The sequence below is a fragment of the Girardinichthys multiradiatus genome, chromosome 8 (genome assembly GCF_021462225.1).
Source record: "Girardinichthys multiradiatus isolate DD_20200921_A chromosome 8, DD_fGirMul_XY1, whole genome shotgun sequence".
NCBI lineage: Eukaryota > Metazoa > Chordata > Actinopteri > Cyprinodontiformes > Goodeidae > Girardinichthys > Girardinichthys multiradiatus.
The window spans coordinates 9467413-9487522 of record NC_061801.1 but is presented as its reverse complement, the minus strand read 5'-3'; the positions used below and the strand labels follow the sequence as shown (position 1 = coordinate 9487522).

The 20110-nt window shown below is 40.1% G+C and overlaps 1 protein-coding gene across 3 annotated transcripts in view; it reads left to right on the top strand.

Moving 5' to 3' along the window:
* The window catches only part of zswim6 (zinc finger, SWIM-type containing 6), a 60651-nt gene that overhangs the window by 13751 nt on the left and 26790 nt on the right, over positions 1 to 20110 (top strand). For all 3 annotated transcript variants that reach the window (XM_047372765.1, XM_047372763.1, XM_047372762.1), the window contains exons 2-4: positions 16589 to 16945; positions 18201 to 18349; positions 19027 to 19177. In XM_047372765.1, coding sequence (XP_047228721.1) covers positions 16589 to 16945; positions 18201 to 18349; positions 19027 to 19177 — 657 coding nt within the window. The remainder of the gene's footprint in view (positions 1 to 16588; positions 16946 to 18200; positions 18350 to 19026; positions 19178 to 20110) is intronic.

Genomic DNA, 20110 nt, shown 5'->3' with positions numbered 1-20110 from the left:
CCGCAACTAAATGACTCTTTTTGTTTGACACGGCATAGCTCCTCTGTGTACTCCTTACAAGGTCAAACCAGAGGCTCAGCTGATGACAAACCTGAAACCCTAATGATGTTCTGTGAATTAGTCTGACTGATTGATCGCTTTCGTTAGCTCTGCCCAATACTTCGGGGATGACACAAGCTCTCACAAGCCCTGTAAGCTCATCCGGTATGCACGGCCGGGGTATGTCTGGCATGCAGCTACAAGTTGAGTCATTGTTTTTATCTGTTAAAGATGAGTAATCTCAATACGTATGATGGAAGGTGATTTAAAAACCGCACCAACTGTGCTTTAAAGCAGTTTAGTCTGGGAACAGTGGTGGGAGGGGTAATCAGATTATAGAGCCCAGTTGCAGGCTGAGTTTCAGAATAAAGTACCTCTAGCATTGTAGTTAGTATTTGCTAATAAGTGGGCATAGTTTGGCTATCATGTTGTGACATAGGCCTCGGTACTGTTGGTAGCACTGCTATCTTGCAGCAAGAAGGTCCTGGGTTCGAAACCTGGCCCGGGGTCATTCTGCATAGAGTTTGTATGTTCTTCCTGTGCATAAGTGGGTTCCCTCCAGGCACTCTAGCTTCCTCCCACAGTTCAAAACACATGACTGTGACCACTGGAGATAGTTCACCAGCCCCCCTATGACCCAGCAATTACAAGTGGTTATAGACCATGAATGAATAAATGGATGTTGCAGCATCTGTAACCCAAAGATTTAAAAAGGAGAACAATTTTTATTGCATGCTGTAATTACCCACTACTTGGCTGAACCTGGAGTGTTCACCCAAAGCTGTGAAATGATTGGAAGTAGGAATGTCACAATATAACCGGCTAAAAGTAGCCCCTCTGACTCCTCCCAGTGGTCCTACTGCCATTTGCAGAAATACACCGCTCCCTGTCGGAAACAACCAATCAGACCCCTGCACTGCGCGTACCGTCGTTTAACATTGCCGGTGTGTTACAGCTGTGCTAATGAGTTGAGGACCAAGTTTGTAGTCAAGTAAGGGCCGGCTGTAGTCAGTGTGAAGCACATCGTTGATGTTTCATCCCTACCAGTGAAAGTGCCATGACTGTTTATCTGGCGTCATAAGTTTAAAAACTCTGTGATGTTGGCTGGCCACATGACAGATGAAAAAATGACAACAACCCAAGAATTACTTCCTTTTGTGCTTCAAAATAAGAGTCCCACATGTAGCTACTGCAGGGTGTCGAGACCAAAGCAGTCACCTTCCCGTTGAGTACTCAAAATAATATCTTTATAGCATTTATTTCTAAGGTAAATAGTTTACAAGTGGATATAGTGTTTGAATACAAAAGGATCTAAGCAGTCATGTTGAACAGAGACCTTCTGTCTGAGTTGGGATGGGACAGAAAACTGCAAGTTATCCTGGCGAGTCATGTGGCTGCTAAACAGGAAGATGGCCCCAGGTGGTAAATGAGATGGTTAGCAGGTATTCAGTCAGGAGCAGATAGACATTGTGAGACAAGAGAAACACAGATCATTACAGACTGATGAGGAGTCGTGTTTATCTTCCAGTCCAGTCACATCAGCCCCAGGAACATGAAGCAAGCTGTTTGTCTGTTTAGCCCAAACACAAGTGAGGCTTGGGGTTTGATACACCACCATGATAAGGTGAGACCTGCATCCTGTTTTGGCACCGAGGAGCCCCCCCCCACACCCTGCTGTAACACCAAAGGAAAACATTCTTTCCTCCCGTACAGGCACGCCATATGACTGGCAGTTAAACAGAAAAGAACAAGCCGAGCATGTTTTCAGGTTAGGCCTTGTGCACACACATGCCTATCACAGTCATTTACATGCACAGTTTCATTTGAGCAATAAAGACTTATTTGTAAAGCCACTTGCAAAGCCTGACGTCACAAACCACTCCTTAATTTGGCTTAAGGTTCTTTGCATTGTTTTTTAGAGAAGAAACTCCAACAAGACAACACATGTTTGGATTGTTTTCTAGAACAACATCCAACAAGAAAACCGGCGTGTTGAGAAACTGAACAAATACTCATAGTTGCAGTCAGAGGTTCACATACATAAGACCTTATGATTTTTTTTTAACAGTTCCTTTTCCAGTGTGGAGTGATTTCAGAACATACACCTTCAATTTATTTTATTTTATTTTTCCTTTAGTTACTGAACAGTCATTGGTTCTTCTAGAAACATCTTGCAACGACACATGGAGCCATTGTACATAAAAACTTGTTGGATTAGTTAGTACGCGACTGGCTATTGGAGAGGTTGATGTCCAGTTTTTAAAAAATAATAAAAAACCACGCATCCACGCATCTTCTTTTTTATACATTAGGTTTTGGTGACAAAATCAAAACAAATCTAAAAAATCTAAAAAAAGGTGCCAGCATTCACTTTAAGCTTCTGCCACTTTTTAAGGGTTAAAACCCTTGAACACTGCTTGATCAAAATGGTCTATTACTGTGCTACTCTGGCCTTCACATTATTGTTCACTTGTAGAGTATGTCCTCATTTCCATAACATTTGTATACACGGTAAAAATTTGTAACAGCTTTTCCAGTGTATGACGCTGAATTGCTGCTTTGTGCAGTTGAATTTGGACGCTGTGGTCAGCCTAACTGAGCTCATAGCTTTTATACTAAAAACCAAATTAGCAATAATTTTTATACATTTCCAATATTTTACCCACAACAGCCACCATTATTTGCTTGCAGTAAATTAAAGCTCCTGGGGTTTATTTTTGTTGTGAGGCTATAGTTCAGGACGGAACCATAATCTCAGGATACGGGTTCTGATCTGAAAAAACCAGAAGCAACATCCATCAATAATAAGCAGAACAACCACAGTTCCAAATCAAGTGAGGCAACATTCAAGTTTGTTTTAGGCAGGAACAAGATGGCTACAGTGCCGAGGTACATTGAGGTTTAAAAAAAAGCTGAGGTTTATTAAAAGTACTTCTAATACGATGCATGAGAAAGTCCTGCAGTGATCAGAGATTTTACCGGCTGTATAAAACACAGAGGACTGCTAGTTGCTTCATACTGCTGGTCAGCTGACTGAAAGACACCTATTACACTTCTCTTATACATACAAATTTGGCTGTTTGAAAACATTTTCAGCTGCGGAAAACATGCAAGTCTTGGTGGGGAAACTAAGGCCGAGCCGCCAATTACTCTTATTACTGGGACATTGCTTTAAAAATACAGCTGGCAAGCTACAAGCTGGCTGTTACAAAAACAGATTAAATCATGTGAAGCTTTTCTTTGGAGGTAACATGAAACAGTGTTATTTTTACTCAAAGTTATCATACTGTAAGAATCTGATACAGGTCCACGTCCAGCTCTAGGTTTACTTTATCCACTCAGAGACAGTTGCAGTCATTTGTTTTAGCAGTGTTTGCACACTCAGTTCAGGCCTGGTTATTTTGGGTACAGTCATGATCTAAATAATTTAGAGTATTGCATTTATGGTAGTATTTTTCTTTTATCACTTCTTGTTTATCCTGTTCTGCCCCTTGGGTCTTGATAGGCTCTTAACTCAGGCTTATTCACACAGCAGGCAGATGACACCCAAATCCTAATTTTTTGCCCATATCTGACTTATCATTACTCATAACAATCAGAACGACCCAATTCCGATATTTTGACCTTCAAAAAAATCTGAATTGTGCCACTTCCATATGCGGTACTAAATGGGATACATATCCAATAATTTTCAAAGCGTCCACAGTCTGAACAGTCATGTCGCATTTCATCTGACTTTTACGTCATTGTCCTAGCTCCGACTACGTATCCACACAGACTTCTCTACAGAAGTAGCAGCCACTGCTCCATTAAAGAGATGCCAACATCCATCATACTTTGGTAAACAGCGTGCTGCCGTGTGAAGTCTACATTCTCCTTATGCACATGTGGGTCGCTTTGGGGTCGCAAACCGCTTAGAGTGAAGTCTGATGGCAGTTGTAATTAAATAGCAGTGTGAACAACCATGCAAAAAACCAGATTTAATCAAAAAGTCGGAATTGAGCATCAAGACCTTCTGTTTGAATGTAGTCTTATTTTTGTTTTTGTAGCCATCCTAATTTTAGCGAGTTGAGGTCAGCTGATGAGTATTAAGTACAGTCTGATTCTTTGCTGCTACTGCATATGATTCAGAGAATATTCATTGCTTATGTCATGGAAATCTGTATTTAGAGTTAAGTACTGTCAGATCAGAGTGTGAGTGAATGCTAAAAGCTTTTATTTGATTTCACATCTTCATGGGACTCCTGAGCTCATTAGCAACGGGGTTGCAGCTCTGTGAGCAACTCTGCTGAGACAGACTCCATCTCCAGAGTGAGAACAAATGCATTTGGAGAGGAGAAGCTCTGGCTGGCATGCTGATGGTCCTCAGAGGCTAAACAAATGACTTCCACTGAGCACACGGGAACAGACAGCACTCAAACAAATGCTTTTAAATAGGAACAGTGAGGCGAAAATCCTTCTCTGACCCTTTAGAAGCTGGTTCTCAAACCTCGAATGGCTGCTATTTTTCACCGGAGCACAGGAACACTGATGTTAAAATCCCACAGAGCTTCAGGTTAGTTTGTATGCGATCCTCCATGGAGGGACTGGATTTATCTTGGAGTTTACATTAAGAAATTAGTCCAGATCAGAGTTAAAGTGCATCAGCCTTAGTACAGAGTTGCTGTTTGTTGCAGAGCAAGGGCTCTTTGTAAAAGATCTGGAATTGTCTCTTTTTACCAGTACTTAAGCACATGTAACACCCAGTTTTCTAACAAGAAAACTGATTTCATATGTAGCGCTTTTCCAGTTATACTGATCACTCAAAGCGTTTTACACTAGAGCCACATTCACCCAACTGCACTCAAACGCACACACATTCATGCATCGAGACGCAGACGTAGGTAACTTGGGGTTAAGTGCCTTGCCCAGGGGTACAAGAACATGGAGCAGGAAAAAGCTGAAATCCAACCCACCACCTTCCAATTGCAAGGCGATTCTGCTATACCCACTGAGCCACAGATGCCCCTAATACTATTTAAAACCTGTTTACTTGTATGACATAAAGGTTGCTTATCTATCTTCAGTATTGTGCTGTACTATGGCACCTTGGGCATATTATAAATTAAATATTTTAATATCATCAGAGCATGTATAATCCTTTCAGTGGATTCACTCAGCTGTGCATTACTTTCAGAAATCCCCATGTGAGTCTATTAGTTTATAACATAAGCCAACAAAAAACATGAAATAACTTCTTAAAGCTATGCTTAATATTTATTCTTTGACTTGCAATGTCGTGTCTGTGAAACACTACAGTCTGAAGTGAAATCGGCTTTTCTAGTTCCCAAGTTAAACTACAAGGTAACAGTATCAAATACTGCCTGTCTGAGTGCTTTAATAGTTTTCATTTGTAGTCATTCTTGGAGTTCACTGGTTCTTTTCTGTTCAGAAATACTGCTACTTTCATCATAACCACACAAGGCTTATTACACTTGACTCACAGCAAATGACAGACGGGCTTAAAGACAATTAAATAATATTTCCATAATATTCATAAGCCACTTTTTCAATTGCGGAGACTTACAAGCACCACCCAGGATTTTCCAAGCCCTGTGAGGGTAGGACTTTCAGATAACCTCGGGATTGTTGAGGGGCGGGGTTATGTGCTTTTCTTGCAGTGTTCTGACTTTCTCTTACACACCATATTTAAAACCTGTGTTGTTTTCTGTTTTATATGAGATTCAGTTTAAATGTACCTTTTGTGATTGAGATGTCGTGTTTGGGCGATAGCCTGTCGCAATAAAGCCAATTTTACATTCTCCATCTTGTTTGTTATGGAGAACACAACTGTTGGGCTTTGCTTGTTTGGCCTTTAGTTTCTTATTGCCACCACCCGCTGGACTGGAGGTGTAGTGCAGTTTTCTTCACAACTTCCCCATATGTTGTAGGGTATATTTAAATACATTTTCTGTGGCATTTCAGAGCAGTGGAAACAGACAAGTTACCCAGGATTTCTTTTACCCCCAAAAAAACCCCAAAGTATTTAAATCACAGGATGTTCAGTGGAAAAGGGGATATAGTCTACAGTTAGGCAATTTTGTAAAGTAGTCGAGTCAACTGTGGTGTATTTTCTCCTGACATAAGATTTTTCTGAGTCAGAAATGTAACAAGACAGCTCCCTGATGTCAGAACTCTAAATATGAAAGGTGGACACTGAAAAGCAGCCTGGGGATATTTTCAAAAAGTACTTTTAATCTGACAAACGAGCCTCATTAGAATGTGTGTTCTAATTTATTAAATATTACTGTGTGGTAAAGGTGGCTTCTTGTTTCTCTGACAGAGCTGAGGAAATTCTGCCCATTTGGTTTTGGAGGAACCCTTTAGCCATGTAGTATTGGAGCGCAGTTACTGTATTGGATTGAAGGAATTGGACGTGATAATTGTCTCCCAAAATAATTTTTGTCGGTGAAAGGCTACATCAACATTAGAAGCGCTGCCAGGTAGACTTTGAGCTGACCATTGATTAGCAGTTCTGTACTCTGAGGAACGCGCTATAGGTGACTGACTGCTTAAGAAGGACACAGATTGACCCAGCTCACTCAAATCCTCATTGACCTAATTTTGAACTTGCAACAAGGTGCATCCTTCAGCTTCTTACAAACCCCTAACTCATCATCTTATTGACTGTGGCTCCTAAGCACAGCTGGCTATTTGGTAATCCCTGGCCCCTATCTACTCAGATATATATTTACCACTCAGTGAATATACGTTTAGATACATTTTATTAAGAGTGAAACAAGAAGCAAACAATAAAAAATGCGCCTTTCATATTCAGAATTGGCTGCCAGTGTACAGTGAACAGCTAATTTGCCGTTAGCTAAAATTGGCAGAAGTTAGCAAAAATTGTTAGCTTGAGTTTCTTTCTTTTTTTCTAAAAACAACTGCATAATAATGATTTCAAGCCAACATTTTTAACATTGCAGAGTTGGAGGCCAAAAATGTCAGTATTTAATGTTGTTATATGTAGAAATGGGCATGGTTACCAGTATCAATGTATGACAAGATGTTAAAAAGTTAAGCATTAAAAATTCTCAAATATTTCATTGTACAGTTTGTTCGATTTAAATTGCTTGTACCTAGATGCCAAAGAATGTGCAGAATGACTGGAGTTCTCTCCGGCTGCATTAAACATAGAGTAATACAGAGCTGCACCTTCTCCACCAGTTGCTGCTGATCATCTGGCTGAAATGAGGCCACTATATTTTCCCTTTGCTAATAAAACTGACAAATTTGGTTGCTTGGAAATTTTCTGCACACAAATAACACAAGCAGGGTGTGGAAACTAATGGAGCGCCACCCATCACTCCTATTATGGTAACGGTGGTTTTAAAATACAGTTGGCAAGCTACAAGTGGCACCACGGTAAGCAGCCAAGTGCAGGCTAGTTACTCAAGCAGATATCCAAATAATTACCTGCTAATTTTAAATAGTTGTACCCGTGGCAAAAAAGGTATACTTTTCTGAGCAAGAAGTACTTGAAATCTACTGCTTCATTTAGTGGAGATTTATTCTGAATTTTTGCAATAAATGAAAAAATAGATAACATCATTCTAAATGTAGTAATCATCTCTTATTATTCTAGCAACAGTGATAATCATTTCAATAAAAGAAATTAGATTAGGTTTTTATATTTTAGTTTTAAGTTTTTGTATAGAAAACATGATACTAGTATTTTTACTCAAGGTTATCAAACCATGATAATCTCTTCCTGCACCTGCCTGGTAGAAATATGCCAAAAACAATTAACATTGTTTTAATCTCACTGTTCAGGGCTAGTTCATAGTTTTTCCTAAATGACAAGGAAGGCTGAATAATCAGCTGTATTTCCTTCAGAGATGGCTGTAATATTATTGAGTGTACATTGACAGTCACTTTGGGAAAGTATTTTCAGTTGCCAACTGTGGATTGGTTTCTTAAAGGTCTCAGATAGCATCCAGGATTGAGATCGATTATGGATACAAGAAGAACATTATTGCTCCTTTAAAGCTTATGACAACATTATCTCTGAAGACATTATTTCCATCAATGGTCAGAAATATGTGGGAATCACTCCTATCAGTTATTATCTAATGCACTTCAGTTTTCCATCAGTCCCAATTTACCTGAAAGATGCATCAGTCTGATTGTGATTAGTCAAGCACCACTATTGATTGGTTATTTACTGCCCCTTCCTCCAGCCCCAGAGGCAGTTCTCCATCTCCATGGGAGAGAGATTAGCTTCCCCATTCTCACCAAAACAATAACACACAATGTACACATTTAAATACACAAAGCCCTGCTTGGTTGAGAAACTGTCTCATATGTCTGCCCAGCCACCTTTGGAGACCTCGGCTAGAACTTTAATTGAGATGTTAAACACGCAGGACAAGTGTTACTGTGTATGTGTTGCATCTTGTGTTTACATAGGAAACAGAAAAACAGCAGTGTGAAACATGACTGTAGAATGAACACATTTTTCCCAAAACAATGTTTCTATTTGTCATTTCTAAAGTTTCTTGTAAAACATCATTACATAAAACTCAGTTTTAAATAAAAGCAACTATAAGCACTAGTAGCAACTATGCCAGGTCCGTTTGTGGTACTTGACACTATCATGGAAATACACTAGAAACAAAGAAGAAGGTCTACAACCGTTGTATGAAGCTAATGGTGCCTTCTCGTTGTCCTCAGAACTCAGATTTTTCCAGTTTCTATTCAGAGGGAGCTACAAGCTCTAATGTCCAGGATACATCAAATGAAACATTACACAGTGTTGCATTTTCGTCTTCAAAAGGTTTGGCATTGGTTATCTACACAACAACACCACAGTGGTGATTTCTTTCCCATCTGGAACCTGTTTCAAAAGCTTTTTTGAGCATCATAAAATCCCATGGCTTGCAAGTGCTTAGGCTAATTTTAGAAAGTTTTTACTTATTCACATAACACCGTTACTGTGTAGATGGCACCTAAATACTGATCTCTACCATGTTTTAGGATGTCATAGAAATGCAAATGGAAAAATGGCAAAGGATTGAAGGAAGCTTTAATTGTTTGAAACATTCTTAAACATTATTTGCAAAAGATTTTATTTTCTTTACTTTAATTTATATAATTGCTAAACCAAGGCTAAACCTGGTTAACCTGTTAGAAAGCTCAAGCAGGAGCTAAATAGGGTAGTTTGTGGACATGGCTTTTCTTTTAGCAGTTTTACAGATTCCGTACAAAATGGTTTTTATTAAAAGCTGTACATGGATCAAGGGCTTGACCTTAACTCCTTTGCTCACCAGCCACTGTGGGTAGTGGTTTTCCAAAGTTACTAGCCACTCAGCCACAATTCTGTTGTTGGGAATTTATATTTAATATGATTAAAGTTGACTATAGTGTGCTAAAGTTTACTTGAACTAGATTTACAAAATTTATAATTGTAAATGACCCTTTTACACAATCATATCAAGACTACATAAAATGTTTACCACTCCAGGTCATTATCAAGTATTCAGCTCTGATAAGGTTCTGTGTATAGCTCCTTTTTATATGAAAATGTGACTAACGTAGCTTCCTCAAAAACTTTAATCAACAAACACAGTAATCGTTTAATAATACACCAATGTTAATACTTACTTGCACTTCCACACATAGTCTGTGAATGGCCGGCCTTTCTTCCCTATAGCATGTGCGTTGCGAACCAGCATTCCCATCTTCTCAAACTCAGCCAACTTATAAGGGCCAGGGACTTCACTGCCACGCTGTCTGATAAAGAACTGGCCATTTTCGCCCGTTTTGTCACCATACATCCTTTATGACCAATGGACATTTTATGGTCCTTTATCATTTCGACTTCGAAATTGTTCGTTCCGACTACAAAAGAGATCCCCTTCATCTTTTCACCATTCTCGACATGCTGTCTTCCACTTTCTTTAAACGGCCTTTTCTTTTTTGTTGTCTCCCCTTCTTCATTTCATGTCAGGTTTTCTTTTTTTCTGCTCTCCGGGTTTTCTGACACCTTGAATGTGCCGCCACATTACCGCCCCCACCGCTTCACATTTCAATTTGCTTATTATTTCAGATCCCATTTGAGAAAACTACAACTAAAAACTGTATAGATAATTCTATCTGCCAAAGTGGCTAGTCGGGGTGGCTGTTACCGGCCACTTCTAAAATTCACTGACATTTGGCGGGTGTTAATGTCAATCAACCCTTGCATGGATCCCATTTAACGCTGGATAAATTCTTATTAACACCTGTTGACATCTGGATTTTTTTTGCCCCTCAACACAATTTATTTGGCATTCAGTCTTAGATCCTTGTACTCTCCACAGGCCTAATTCCCTGTCCCTTTGCACATAATTCAAGAAATATTCCACTGCAGAATTGGGGTACACCTTAAACAACCAGGTGTTACTGAACAGTCTCCGTATGCTTGTGTAATCCATGTAAGCAGTAAACAATCCTGCAGCAAGATGTTAGCAAAACATGTTTTTTTTCTTGTTAAAAAACAATGACAACCAGACCTCATACAGTGAAATTGACTGAACTAAAGTCATTCCAGTAATTTCTGTGGTTTAGTTTTTATACTTGTAAAACATAATTCACAATGATGCCAATGCACGGTGGCGCAGTTGGTAGCACTGTTGCCTTGCAGCAAGAAGGTCCTGGGTTCAATTCCCAGCCTGGGGTCTTTCTGCATGGAGTTTGCATGTTCTCCCTGTGCATGCGTGGGTTCTCACTGGGTACTCCGGCTTCCTCCCACAGTCCAAAAACATGCCTGTTAGGTTAATTGGTAACTCTAAATTGCCCTTAGGTGTATGAATGAGTGTGTGTATGGTTGTATGTGTGTTGCCCTGCGATGGACTGGCAACCTGTCCAGGGTGTACCCTGCCTCTTGCCCATAGACTGCTGGAGATAGGCACCAGCTCTCCCGTGACCCACTATGGAATAAGCGGTAGAAAATGACTGACTGACTGGCCAATGTTTTAGAACACTTCAAAGTATACCTTACATAGTTTTTTCTATCAGTAATGATATTTTTTTTAGCAAAAGTACTTAGGGTTAAAACTCAGTTCTCACATTTGTATTCCCAAAATATCTCAGTTTTGAAAGGTTAGAAACCTCTAACCCTTTGCTATCCGTTCGTGAATCTAATTAGATATCCCTAACCCACACTGGGACTGGTGGGACTGCAGTGAAAAAAAGTGGAGGCTGGCTTAAATCATCCGTACTGTGAAGTACGAGGGTGGCAGCATGATGCTATGGGGATGGTTTCTGCGACAGGAACTGATTGATTAGTCTGCATGGAGAATAAGAGGAAAAAGCCAAATATAGCGAGATTCTAATAGAAAACCTTCTCCAAAGGAATCTGGACCTCTGAGTAAGGAGACTATTCATCTTCCAACGTGACAGTGACCCAAAACGCACAGACAAGAAAACAAAGGAACGGCTTTAGAAGCATCTCTTGAAAGACATAAACATGACTGTCTACTGAAGCTTCCCACACCACCAGGCAAAGCAAGAAGAGATCTTCTGAAAGGAATGGGAGAAAAAAGCAAAAAAACTTGTGTCCAAGTTTGTACACTCATCAAAAAAGAGTTGAGGCTGCCTGAGGGGCTTCAAATATTGTAAAAGAAGGCTGTGAATGCTGATCAACCTGTTATGTTTATATGTTTCTATTTTTATACTTTGACAAGATTGTTGGAAAACCTTTAGCCTCTTTTCAGTATAGGATAGATGGTGTTTTATTTCAGATATCTACTAAATTGTTCTTCGAACAAGTCCTTTCTAATATAAGCCAGTGTACAAAATGTAACAGCGTGTGAATACATGGTAAGAGGTATAAGCCATATCTACTCTGGAAAGTTTTATCCTGACATGAGAAAGCCATAGAGAGGCAGTTTGTGAAAGACACCTACTCTTTTACTTCATGATCAGGTTAAACAAGGAGATATTAAGCAGGAAGGAGGCTGGGATGGTACAGTTTCTCCACACTTTGACATCCAGTTTGGTGTCAGGCTGCAGTGGGGGGGAAGGAGTTAACTCTGGTTGCTATGAGAAGTGCATAGCTTTATTATGCAAGCTTTGAAGAGCAGACAGTGAGAAAGGAAGTACATTACAGAATGCTGAGCTCAGGGCTTTGGCTCAGAGCCAGTTCTAACACTCCTACATGTGCACACTCACTCAGCTGAGGGCATACCGATTTTTCCAGTGGCAAAGCGGCTTCCTTCTTCCTCCCGAATCACTGTCTCTCTTTCTGCTACGTCAGAGGTTCAGCTGTGGGCCAGGCACAACCTGGGGCCGGGCTACGCCGCTGACGGCGCAGTGTTTGCCTCTGCATGTGCATATAAAAGGCAGGATGTGGACCCGGTGGTTGTGTAAAGTGAGGTCCGGTGTGTGTGTATCTCGGCTTGCCAGGAAAAGCAGCTAAGAACTAAACAGGTTTCACTCTCAGATATCTCCTCCTTCCGCTTCTGTTTGGTTTTTCTTTGGTGTGTGTCACGCAGCCGCTCCACATCTGCAGACAAACGCCTACTTGGTTTACAGCGTTCTTCCATCCAGCTGGGATGGATATGTGTCAGCTATGTGCTGAGTATCACACACAGGAGAAGATGTGAGCAAAGTGGAAATTGGACCTTGCAGCTGATGTTCAAGTGCAGATTCTTACCACATGTACGTACTGTATGTGAGTTTGTCAGATTTACTGCAAAACCAGTTGACTCAATATCCGCCCTTACAGACACAATGTTATAAATAGAAGCTTTCATGAATAGTATAAGCTACAGTATAGAAGTATGTGACCTACTGCAAGTACAATAGGATCAAACATGATGATGATGATAGCTAAGAAACGATAAGCAGTGGTGCCCAGTGTTGAGCCATACTAAAGGTTTTATACCTCTTTAAACGCTCCCCATTTTGTTGTTATAGCCACAACCTTTATTGTATTTTAGTATGATTTGATGTGATAGACCAACATAAAGTAATGTCAAATTGGGAAGTTAAAGGAAGACAATGTGTTGTGTTTACATTTCTCCCAATTAAAAATCTGGCAGGTGTGTTTTTATTCAGTCCTCCTGAGCCAATACTTTGTAGAACTGCCTTTCACCGCAGTTACAGCTGTTTTTACAGCGGTAATTGCAGTAATTTTATGGTTTCTAACTATAACTTTGATAGCTGGATATTCAAACTCATTTTTGCAAAATAGGCCAAGCTTAGTCAGATTGGATGGTGAGCATCTGTGAACATCAGTTTTCAAGTTCTGCCTCAGATTCTTTATTGGATTTAGGTCTGGACTTTGACTGGGCAATTAATATATATTGTTCTAAACCACTTCATTGTAGCTCTGGCTGTATGTTCAGTGTTATCATTCTGGAAAGGAATCCAGTCTCAGGTTTTTGCAGTAAATTCCCCTTCCAGGATTACCCTGTATTTAGCTCCATCCATCTTCCATTCAGCCATGACCAGAGAAGCTGGTTTACTAGGTTTTATATATTCCCTGCATGGCTTGTGAGAAAGTACAAACTGGACTTCTTGGCTTTCTTTCAACAATGGCCTTCCTCTTGGTACTCTTTCATAAAGGTCAGGTTTATGGAATCCATTAGAGGACACATTCTCCCACCTGAGCTATGGATCTCTGCATCTCATCCAGAGTTACCAGAGCTCCTTTGCTGCTTCTCTGATTATTCCGTTCCTCGCCCGACCTGTCAGTTTAGGTGGACGACCATGTCTGGGTGAGCTTGCCATTCTAGGACAACTGGAATATGATGTTTCAGGTTGTGACAACCGTGAACACAGTGGTGCCTGGTACATTCTTACTCAGGGTCTAGAAGGAGAACAGTTTTGTTGTGCATGAAACATGACATCAGTGAACACACAAGCTGCAGGAGGAGAAATCGGGTGCTGTAGGGATGTCTCCTGCTGGCTTGGATGCTCTAATCAGCAGCTTAGTTTGCTTGCACCACGGGCTGGCTCTTTTTCTTGCTAGGCTAATCTTTGTACAGTTGGACACGGCTTCTGTAAAAGTAACATAGTCTGTTGAGAGTTTCACTATTGCACTACACCCTAAAAGGGCAGCTCAAATCTTCTGAAGTGAAACTTTTTATTTTATTTTACAAGTTATAAGAAGTCAAAATCCTACCTGCTCTAAATCCCTCTCCAAATGTTTTCCACTTTACTGAAATGGAGATTGGTTTTAGAGCTCCTGAGTTTGCAGCAAGTTACTCCCAGAGATGTACCAAAGACATAAATGTCTATGGTATCGATAAAGAATTACAACATAGACCTTGACTAGAAACTAATAAGAATACAAAACTACTGCTGTAAGAGCAGCTTGTATTAGTTTCACATGCTGTAGTCACAGCAGAGGTTATATATGAACTCGCTTGTGAGAACAGCACTCGTTATCCAAACGTCCCCATAGACCGATTTGACAAAAGGTTGAATTTGTCGCATTTTTCCATTTTCTTTGGCTCAGACAACCACCTAATAAAGCCGCCTGTCAGCTGTCACAGTCTGGCATTGTAGCTTATCAGCCTCTCGTTTGGCCACTGTACGTGCTTTTCAGCCGGGATGACAGCGGGAAGCAAGAAGCACATTGCGCTCTTGTGATTCACGACCAAACAAGGGACTGTCTAGCCTGTGTTTGTTTCTGTTGGGCAGAACAAACTTGTTCCTTTTCACCATGCAGTGAACCTGAAACGGGGGAGAGTGAATGTGGATGATAAACTCCTATGTATATCACCAAGCCTCTGAGACCATCTGTTCTCCCTGTTAACCCACTAACCCTATCACATTGTCTATTTCAGGGCAATTTTGCTTATAAAACTGCTTGTTGTATTACTGTTCTTTGCCAACGCATGTCCATCTGCTGTGTCTTACCAAGCTTAATATTTCAATCTCATTTCCACTTGTGGCTCAGTTGAAATGAAAACTGATGCCCTGGTCAGGTTTACAGTACTTTTTATTCTGTCATTAACTTTTATACTCCTGTCTGAACCTAAAATACACAAGATTTGAGAAGTTGGTTTCATCCCACATCCAAATAAATGTTGTTCACAAACACCTATTTAGGCTCTGTTCTGAGAGGGCCATAGGTTTGCAGTTAATAGCAGGACTTTGTGCCTCTGGTGAAATGATCCTGTCAGTGCTGACAGAGGGAGGAGGTGATTAGGGGAAGCTAAGCACAGGAGGTGTTGTGAAAGGGAAATGAAAAGGAAATGAGAATATGTGTGTCTCTGTGGCACCTTTCACCTGGCCAATGCTTCTGTGAGCAAGAAACATGGAGCTTAACCATGGAGTGAGGACATAAGTGAATACAAATCGAAATGAAATCCATCCATCCATTTTCTATATCTGGTTTTACCATACAGGGTCGTGGGGGAGCTGGTCTCTAGCGGTCTACGGGCGAGAGGCGGCGTACAGCCTGGACAGGTCGCCAGTCCATCGCAGGGCAACACACAGGGCAAACAACCACGCACACACCCATTTACACCTAAGGGCAATTTAGAGAAACCAATTCAACTAACCATTATGTTTTGTGAAGCTTTCATCGGCCGATACAGATTATTGCCATTTCTGGTTTGCAAACTATAATAAGCATCATTTAAAATATTCTTTTCAAGCCTTCCTGTTGCGAGCAGTCAAGAAATATTTATATTACAAGTAGAGGTGATGTCACACAGTGTGTGCGCAAGCAGCAGTTGTAATAAAGGGTTTTACTATGTAAAAACAAAATGACTGCTGAGCTGATTGAGCAATCTTTAACATGTTTATTAATTCAATTCAATTTAGTTTTATTTATATAGCGCCAATTCACAACACATGTTGTCTCAAGGCACTTCACAAAGTCAGGTACATACATTCCAAGTAATCCTAACCATTGAACAGTGCAGTCAGATTCAAGTATTTATTCAAATTGGATAAAAAGTTTTTCTATCTAAGGAAACCCAGCAGATTGCATCCAGTCAGAGACTTGTAGCAGTCACTCCTCCTGGATTATTTGTTCGAGTTATCATCCTGTGTTCCTTTTTGTGGACGAAAAACTTGGGTATAAAGTACCAAAAGTACAATACCAGCTGAATGACCAGCCAACATGGCTCTCTAGAAGATGTAGTTTTCTTTTAAAATAATATTCTTATCTGAGATTTTACCTTTTGTGCGTCCTCTGACTTTATTTTTAAAGACCTTTTAAAGATACTGAAAACAGCTAGCTTTGAGTCTTCTTCACCCAGTAATGGTGTCTACACCAAAGAGTGTTGTTGTCAGCCCAACCTGGTAGCACTTATGTAAAAAGATCATTTTGAGTTTTGGACTGGCTGATCACCAGTTAGGACCTGTTAAGTTAAGCCAGTTCTGGTCACCAACTGATTTCTTGGTACATCTCTACCACTAACTACAGTGCCCCTTGATACTTATGCGGATGTGTGCATTTTTGTATTCCAGCTATTGCACAAAGGGTTTGAAATTGTTTTTAGGCTGAAAATGAAAAACCTATCGTTTTTGATGGTTAACAGTGAATATTCTTGCTGTTTCTGTGCAGGTTTTCACCTCAGTGGGACAGTTCGGGAACCGGCCACGTCCTCTGAGCCAGAGCTGCTCTGCAACGTAAGTGTCAGCTTCGACCGCTGCAAAATCACATCGGTAACCTGCAGCTGCGGCAACAAGGACATCTTCTACTGCGCCCACGTGGTGGCGCTCTCACTGTACAGAGTACGGAAGCCCGAGCAAGTCAAACTGCGGCTGCCCATCTCAGAGACGTTATTCCAAATGAACAGAGATCAGCTGCAAAAGTTCGTTCAGTACCTGATCACGGTGCATCACACCGACGTGCTGCCGACGGCGCAGAAGTTGGCTGATGAAATATTGTCACAGAACTCCGAGATCAACCAGGTGCATGGTGAGTGGAGGGGCTGCTTTCATGGCTGTTGTTTGGTGTTTCAGGTTTCAGGTTCAAGAACAAGCTGCACTTTTCCATGCATATGCAGTCCAGACATAAACAGACACTCAAGCAGATGCCGGTATGTGTTTTGTATTTTCACAATTTTGTACCAGTTGAGGCCCGGCTGGAGGCTGACGTAAGAGATGGAAAGGGAAAAATATGCAAGTAAACCTGCATTTGTCTTCATGTATTGACAGAATATGCAGAACAGCTTCTTATCAAAGCGTCTTATCTAATTATTCAGAAGCTTGAATAATGCTCTGAACCTAAAATAAAACTGGAGTTTCTAAACAAATAAATGATGTTGTGTTTTTATAATAAATTGTACTTGAATCTAATGTTTTGATAGGCTAAAAAGTTAAAGTGTGTAAGTTTGCAGCTTCCTTATTGTTCTGCGCGCTTTAGGCTCTCGCACATCATATTCGGTTCTGCCTGACTACTTCATGGTCGAACCTTTTACTGGGTTCAGTTCTCCCAAGAGATGTTTGTTAGTTGTTCCAAAAGTTGCTCTTCTGAGCTTGGTTATAGTCACAGGATTTATGCTATTGATCGGTGTTTAAGCTGACCCAGCAGACATTAATGCATTCATTCTGAAGGGTGTGCCTTAAAACAGCCATTTAAAAAAGTTCTTGCATTTCATGTCGATGAATAGTTCACCTCCTCTGAAGTATCTGTTTTAATTTAGTAGTAAACCGTGAAGAGTACTGTTTTATTTAATTTGTGCTCTTAAATCGGAATTTTAAATATTCAAAATGAAACAAAACAAACTGAAGGGGAAATTCCGACTTGGGAAGTCTCAGGTTTTTTACCAATCCAAATCTCAAAATCTAATATAGCGGCCACATGCATAAGGTAAAATAAAGGTTAAAGTGAAATAAGCTTTTTCTTTGTCGAGTCAAGCAGACACGTATGCACTGTACAAAGCAGTTAGTGAGCATATTCATTTTGTGTTTGAATGCAGAGAAATGCATTGTTATAAGCTTCTATAGCTAAGTCGTAGCAGTAATAGTTTGTCTTGTAACTGAATGTAACCGTTAGTGGTAGTTTCTTTTGCTTGTAACTTGTTAAATTGGAGTAGATGTTATGGTCAGGTCAGAGCTGCGACTTCCAAGGTGAATGGAAATTCTTTCTTCCTCTACCAAATGTTAAAAATAAGTACATCAATCACTTGAGAAAGCTTAGCTCCTGTCTGTTTTTTCTTTACTCATGCTAGGAGCTCCAGATCCGACAGCAGGGGCAAGCGTGGATGATGAGAACTGTTGGCATTTGGATGAGGAACAAGTCCAGGAACAGGTCAAGCTCTTTCTCTCCCAGGGCGGGTACCATGGCTCGGGAAAGCAGCTTAACTTACTCTTCAGCAAGGTACTAACCTCCCAACCATGTCATACATCACCACTGTGTTGCTGCTGTTGTTACATTTATGTGTCTAATAAAGCTACAGAAATCTGGGATAAACAAGGGATACCCCAAGGATGTGTGTTGGTATATTTTGTCATTCTTTGCTTTCTCTTCAACAATATTCAGTTTATGTACTTCTATGTCAGATTTTATCAGTGATTAAACTTTAGGTTTTTTTTTAAGTCGTTGAGTTAAACCTTTTTAAGCATATACCTGTAGGTATTTGTTTGTACATGTTTTAGTTCTTTTATAGTATTTCTATTGCTTAAGGATAATTTTTTCCCATAGTCTGATTGTGAGTCAATGCAACAAAATATAATTTCGATGTGCAGGACCAGATGTATTGTGTTTTAATGACAGTAGACTGTCTATTCTATTCTGTTTTTAATTATATTGTAATCTTGTGTGATTTGTTTTGCCAACTTTTTGCTGACCCAAGCAGCCCTTGCTGTAACAACATTCATCCTATTTCTACTTTTTCCTGGAGGTTGATGATTCTATCCTTATTAATTGAAGCCGTAGAGATTCTTCTTTTCCTTAAATTTATATACTTTTGTGTTTCTTTCCAACATCGGAATTTCCGTAAAAGAAAAAGTAAACTTTTTATGTACAGCTAACCATAATTTTCTTGTGCCCTCCAGGTGAGAGAGATGCTGAGGATGAGGGACTCCAACGGGGCTCGCATGTTAACACTGATCACAGAGCAGTTCATGGGTGACCCCAGACTGGCGCTGTGGAGGCAACAGGGGACCACCATGACTGACAAGTACAGGCAGCTGTGGGACGAACTAGGTACAATGATGAAATGCACATATTGAGGCAGAATATTAGCTGCTGTAAAATGTTACTGCAACACAGCATCACTACTTGATTTATTCATTATTTTACTGCACCATTTAAACTATCTGTTCTAACATCAATTTGCAAGTACAGTTGTACTAAGCGTCATATGGTATGTAAACATAAAGGTGTATGAGCCCTTTCTGTGCGCCTTTATGCCTCGGAGCAGTAATCCTCAGCACTAACATGCTGCATTAGTTGGATAGGAAGGGTCATAATCCCACTTTTCTTATTGGATGGGATGTATGAATAAACAGCAGTAAACTGGTTTTTACATTGTATGAGTTTTATCTATAGAAGAAAGTGGGCTTGTGAATGAATTAAAAAAATTGCATGTAATTGAGTATTCTGGATATCCTTAGTAAAAACCTCATCTGTTTAACTTTGTTTCTGGATTTCATGAGAGTGCGTCTGAGACACAAACCAGCCTAAACAAAGTTGATTTTCTCCTAATTTCTTGGCCTAAGCTGCTAGTTCTGTCAGGAAGATTTGAAACAAGACTGATTACAGAAAGCTGTGTTTCCTGTATGTGTGTGAGATGGTTGCTGCCTCTGATCTCCTTCTTTACAGATCAGCGACAGGTTTATTTATTCTACCTGACAAATCTAAAAGCAACCTTTTTTAAAACTCTTTGCTGAGAGAAAGAGAAATATATCATGTAACTGCAATTTTTAAATACAACTCAGATGTAGTTAAGTCTTCATTTTATGGTCTGATTTCTTTCTGTAAAACGGTCACACCCATCTGGATAATGTTGAACTGCCGTAGATGCTTGCTGTTATTTCCCATTTGCTTGTAATATTGTACACAGAACCAATTTGTACATACAGTTGTGATCAGATTTTTTCAGGGTGGTTCAACTGAAATTTGCAGCAGGTAACACGG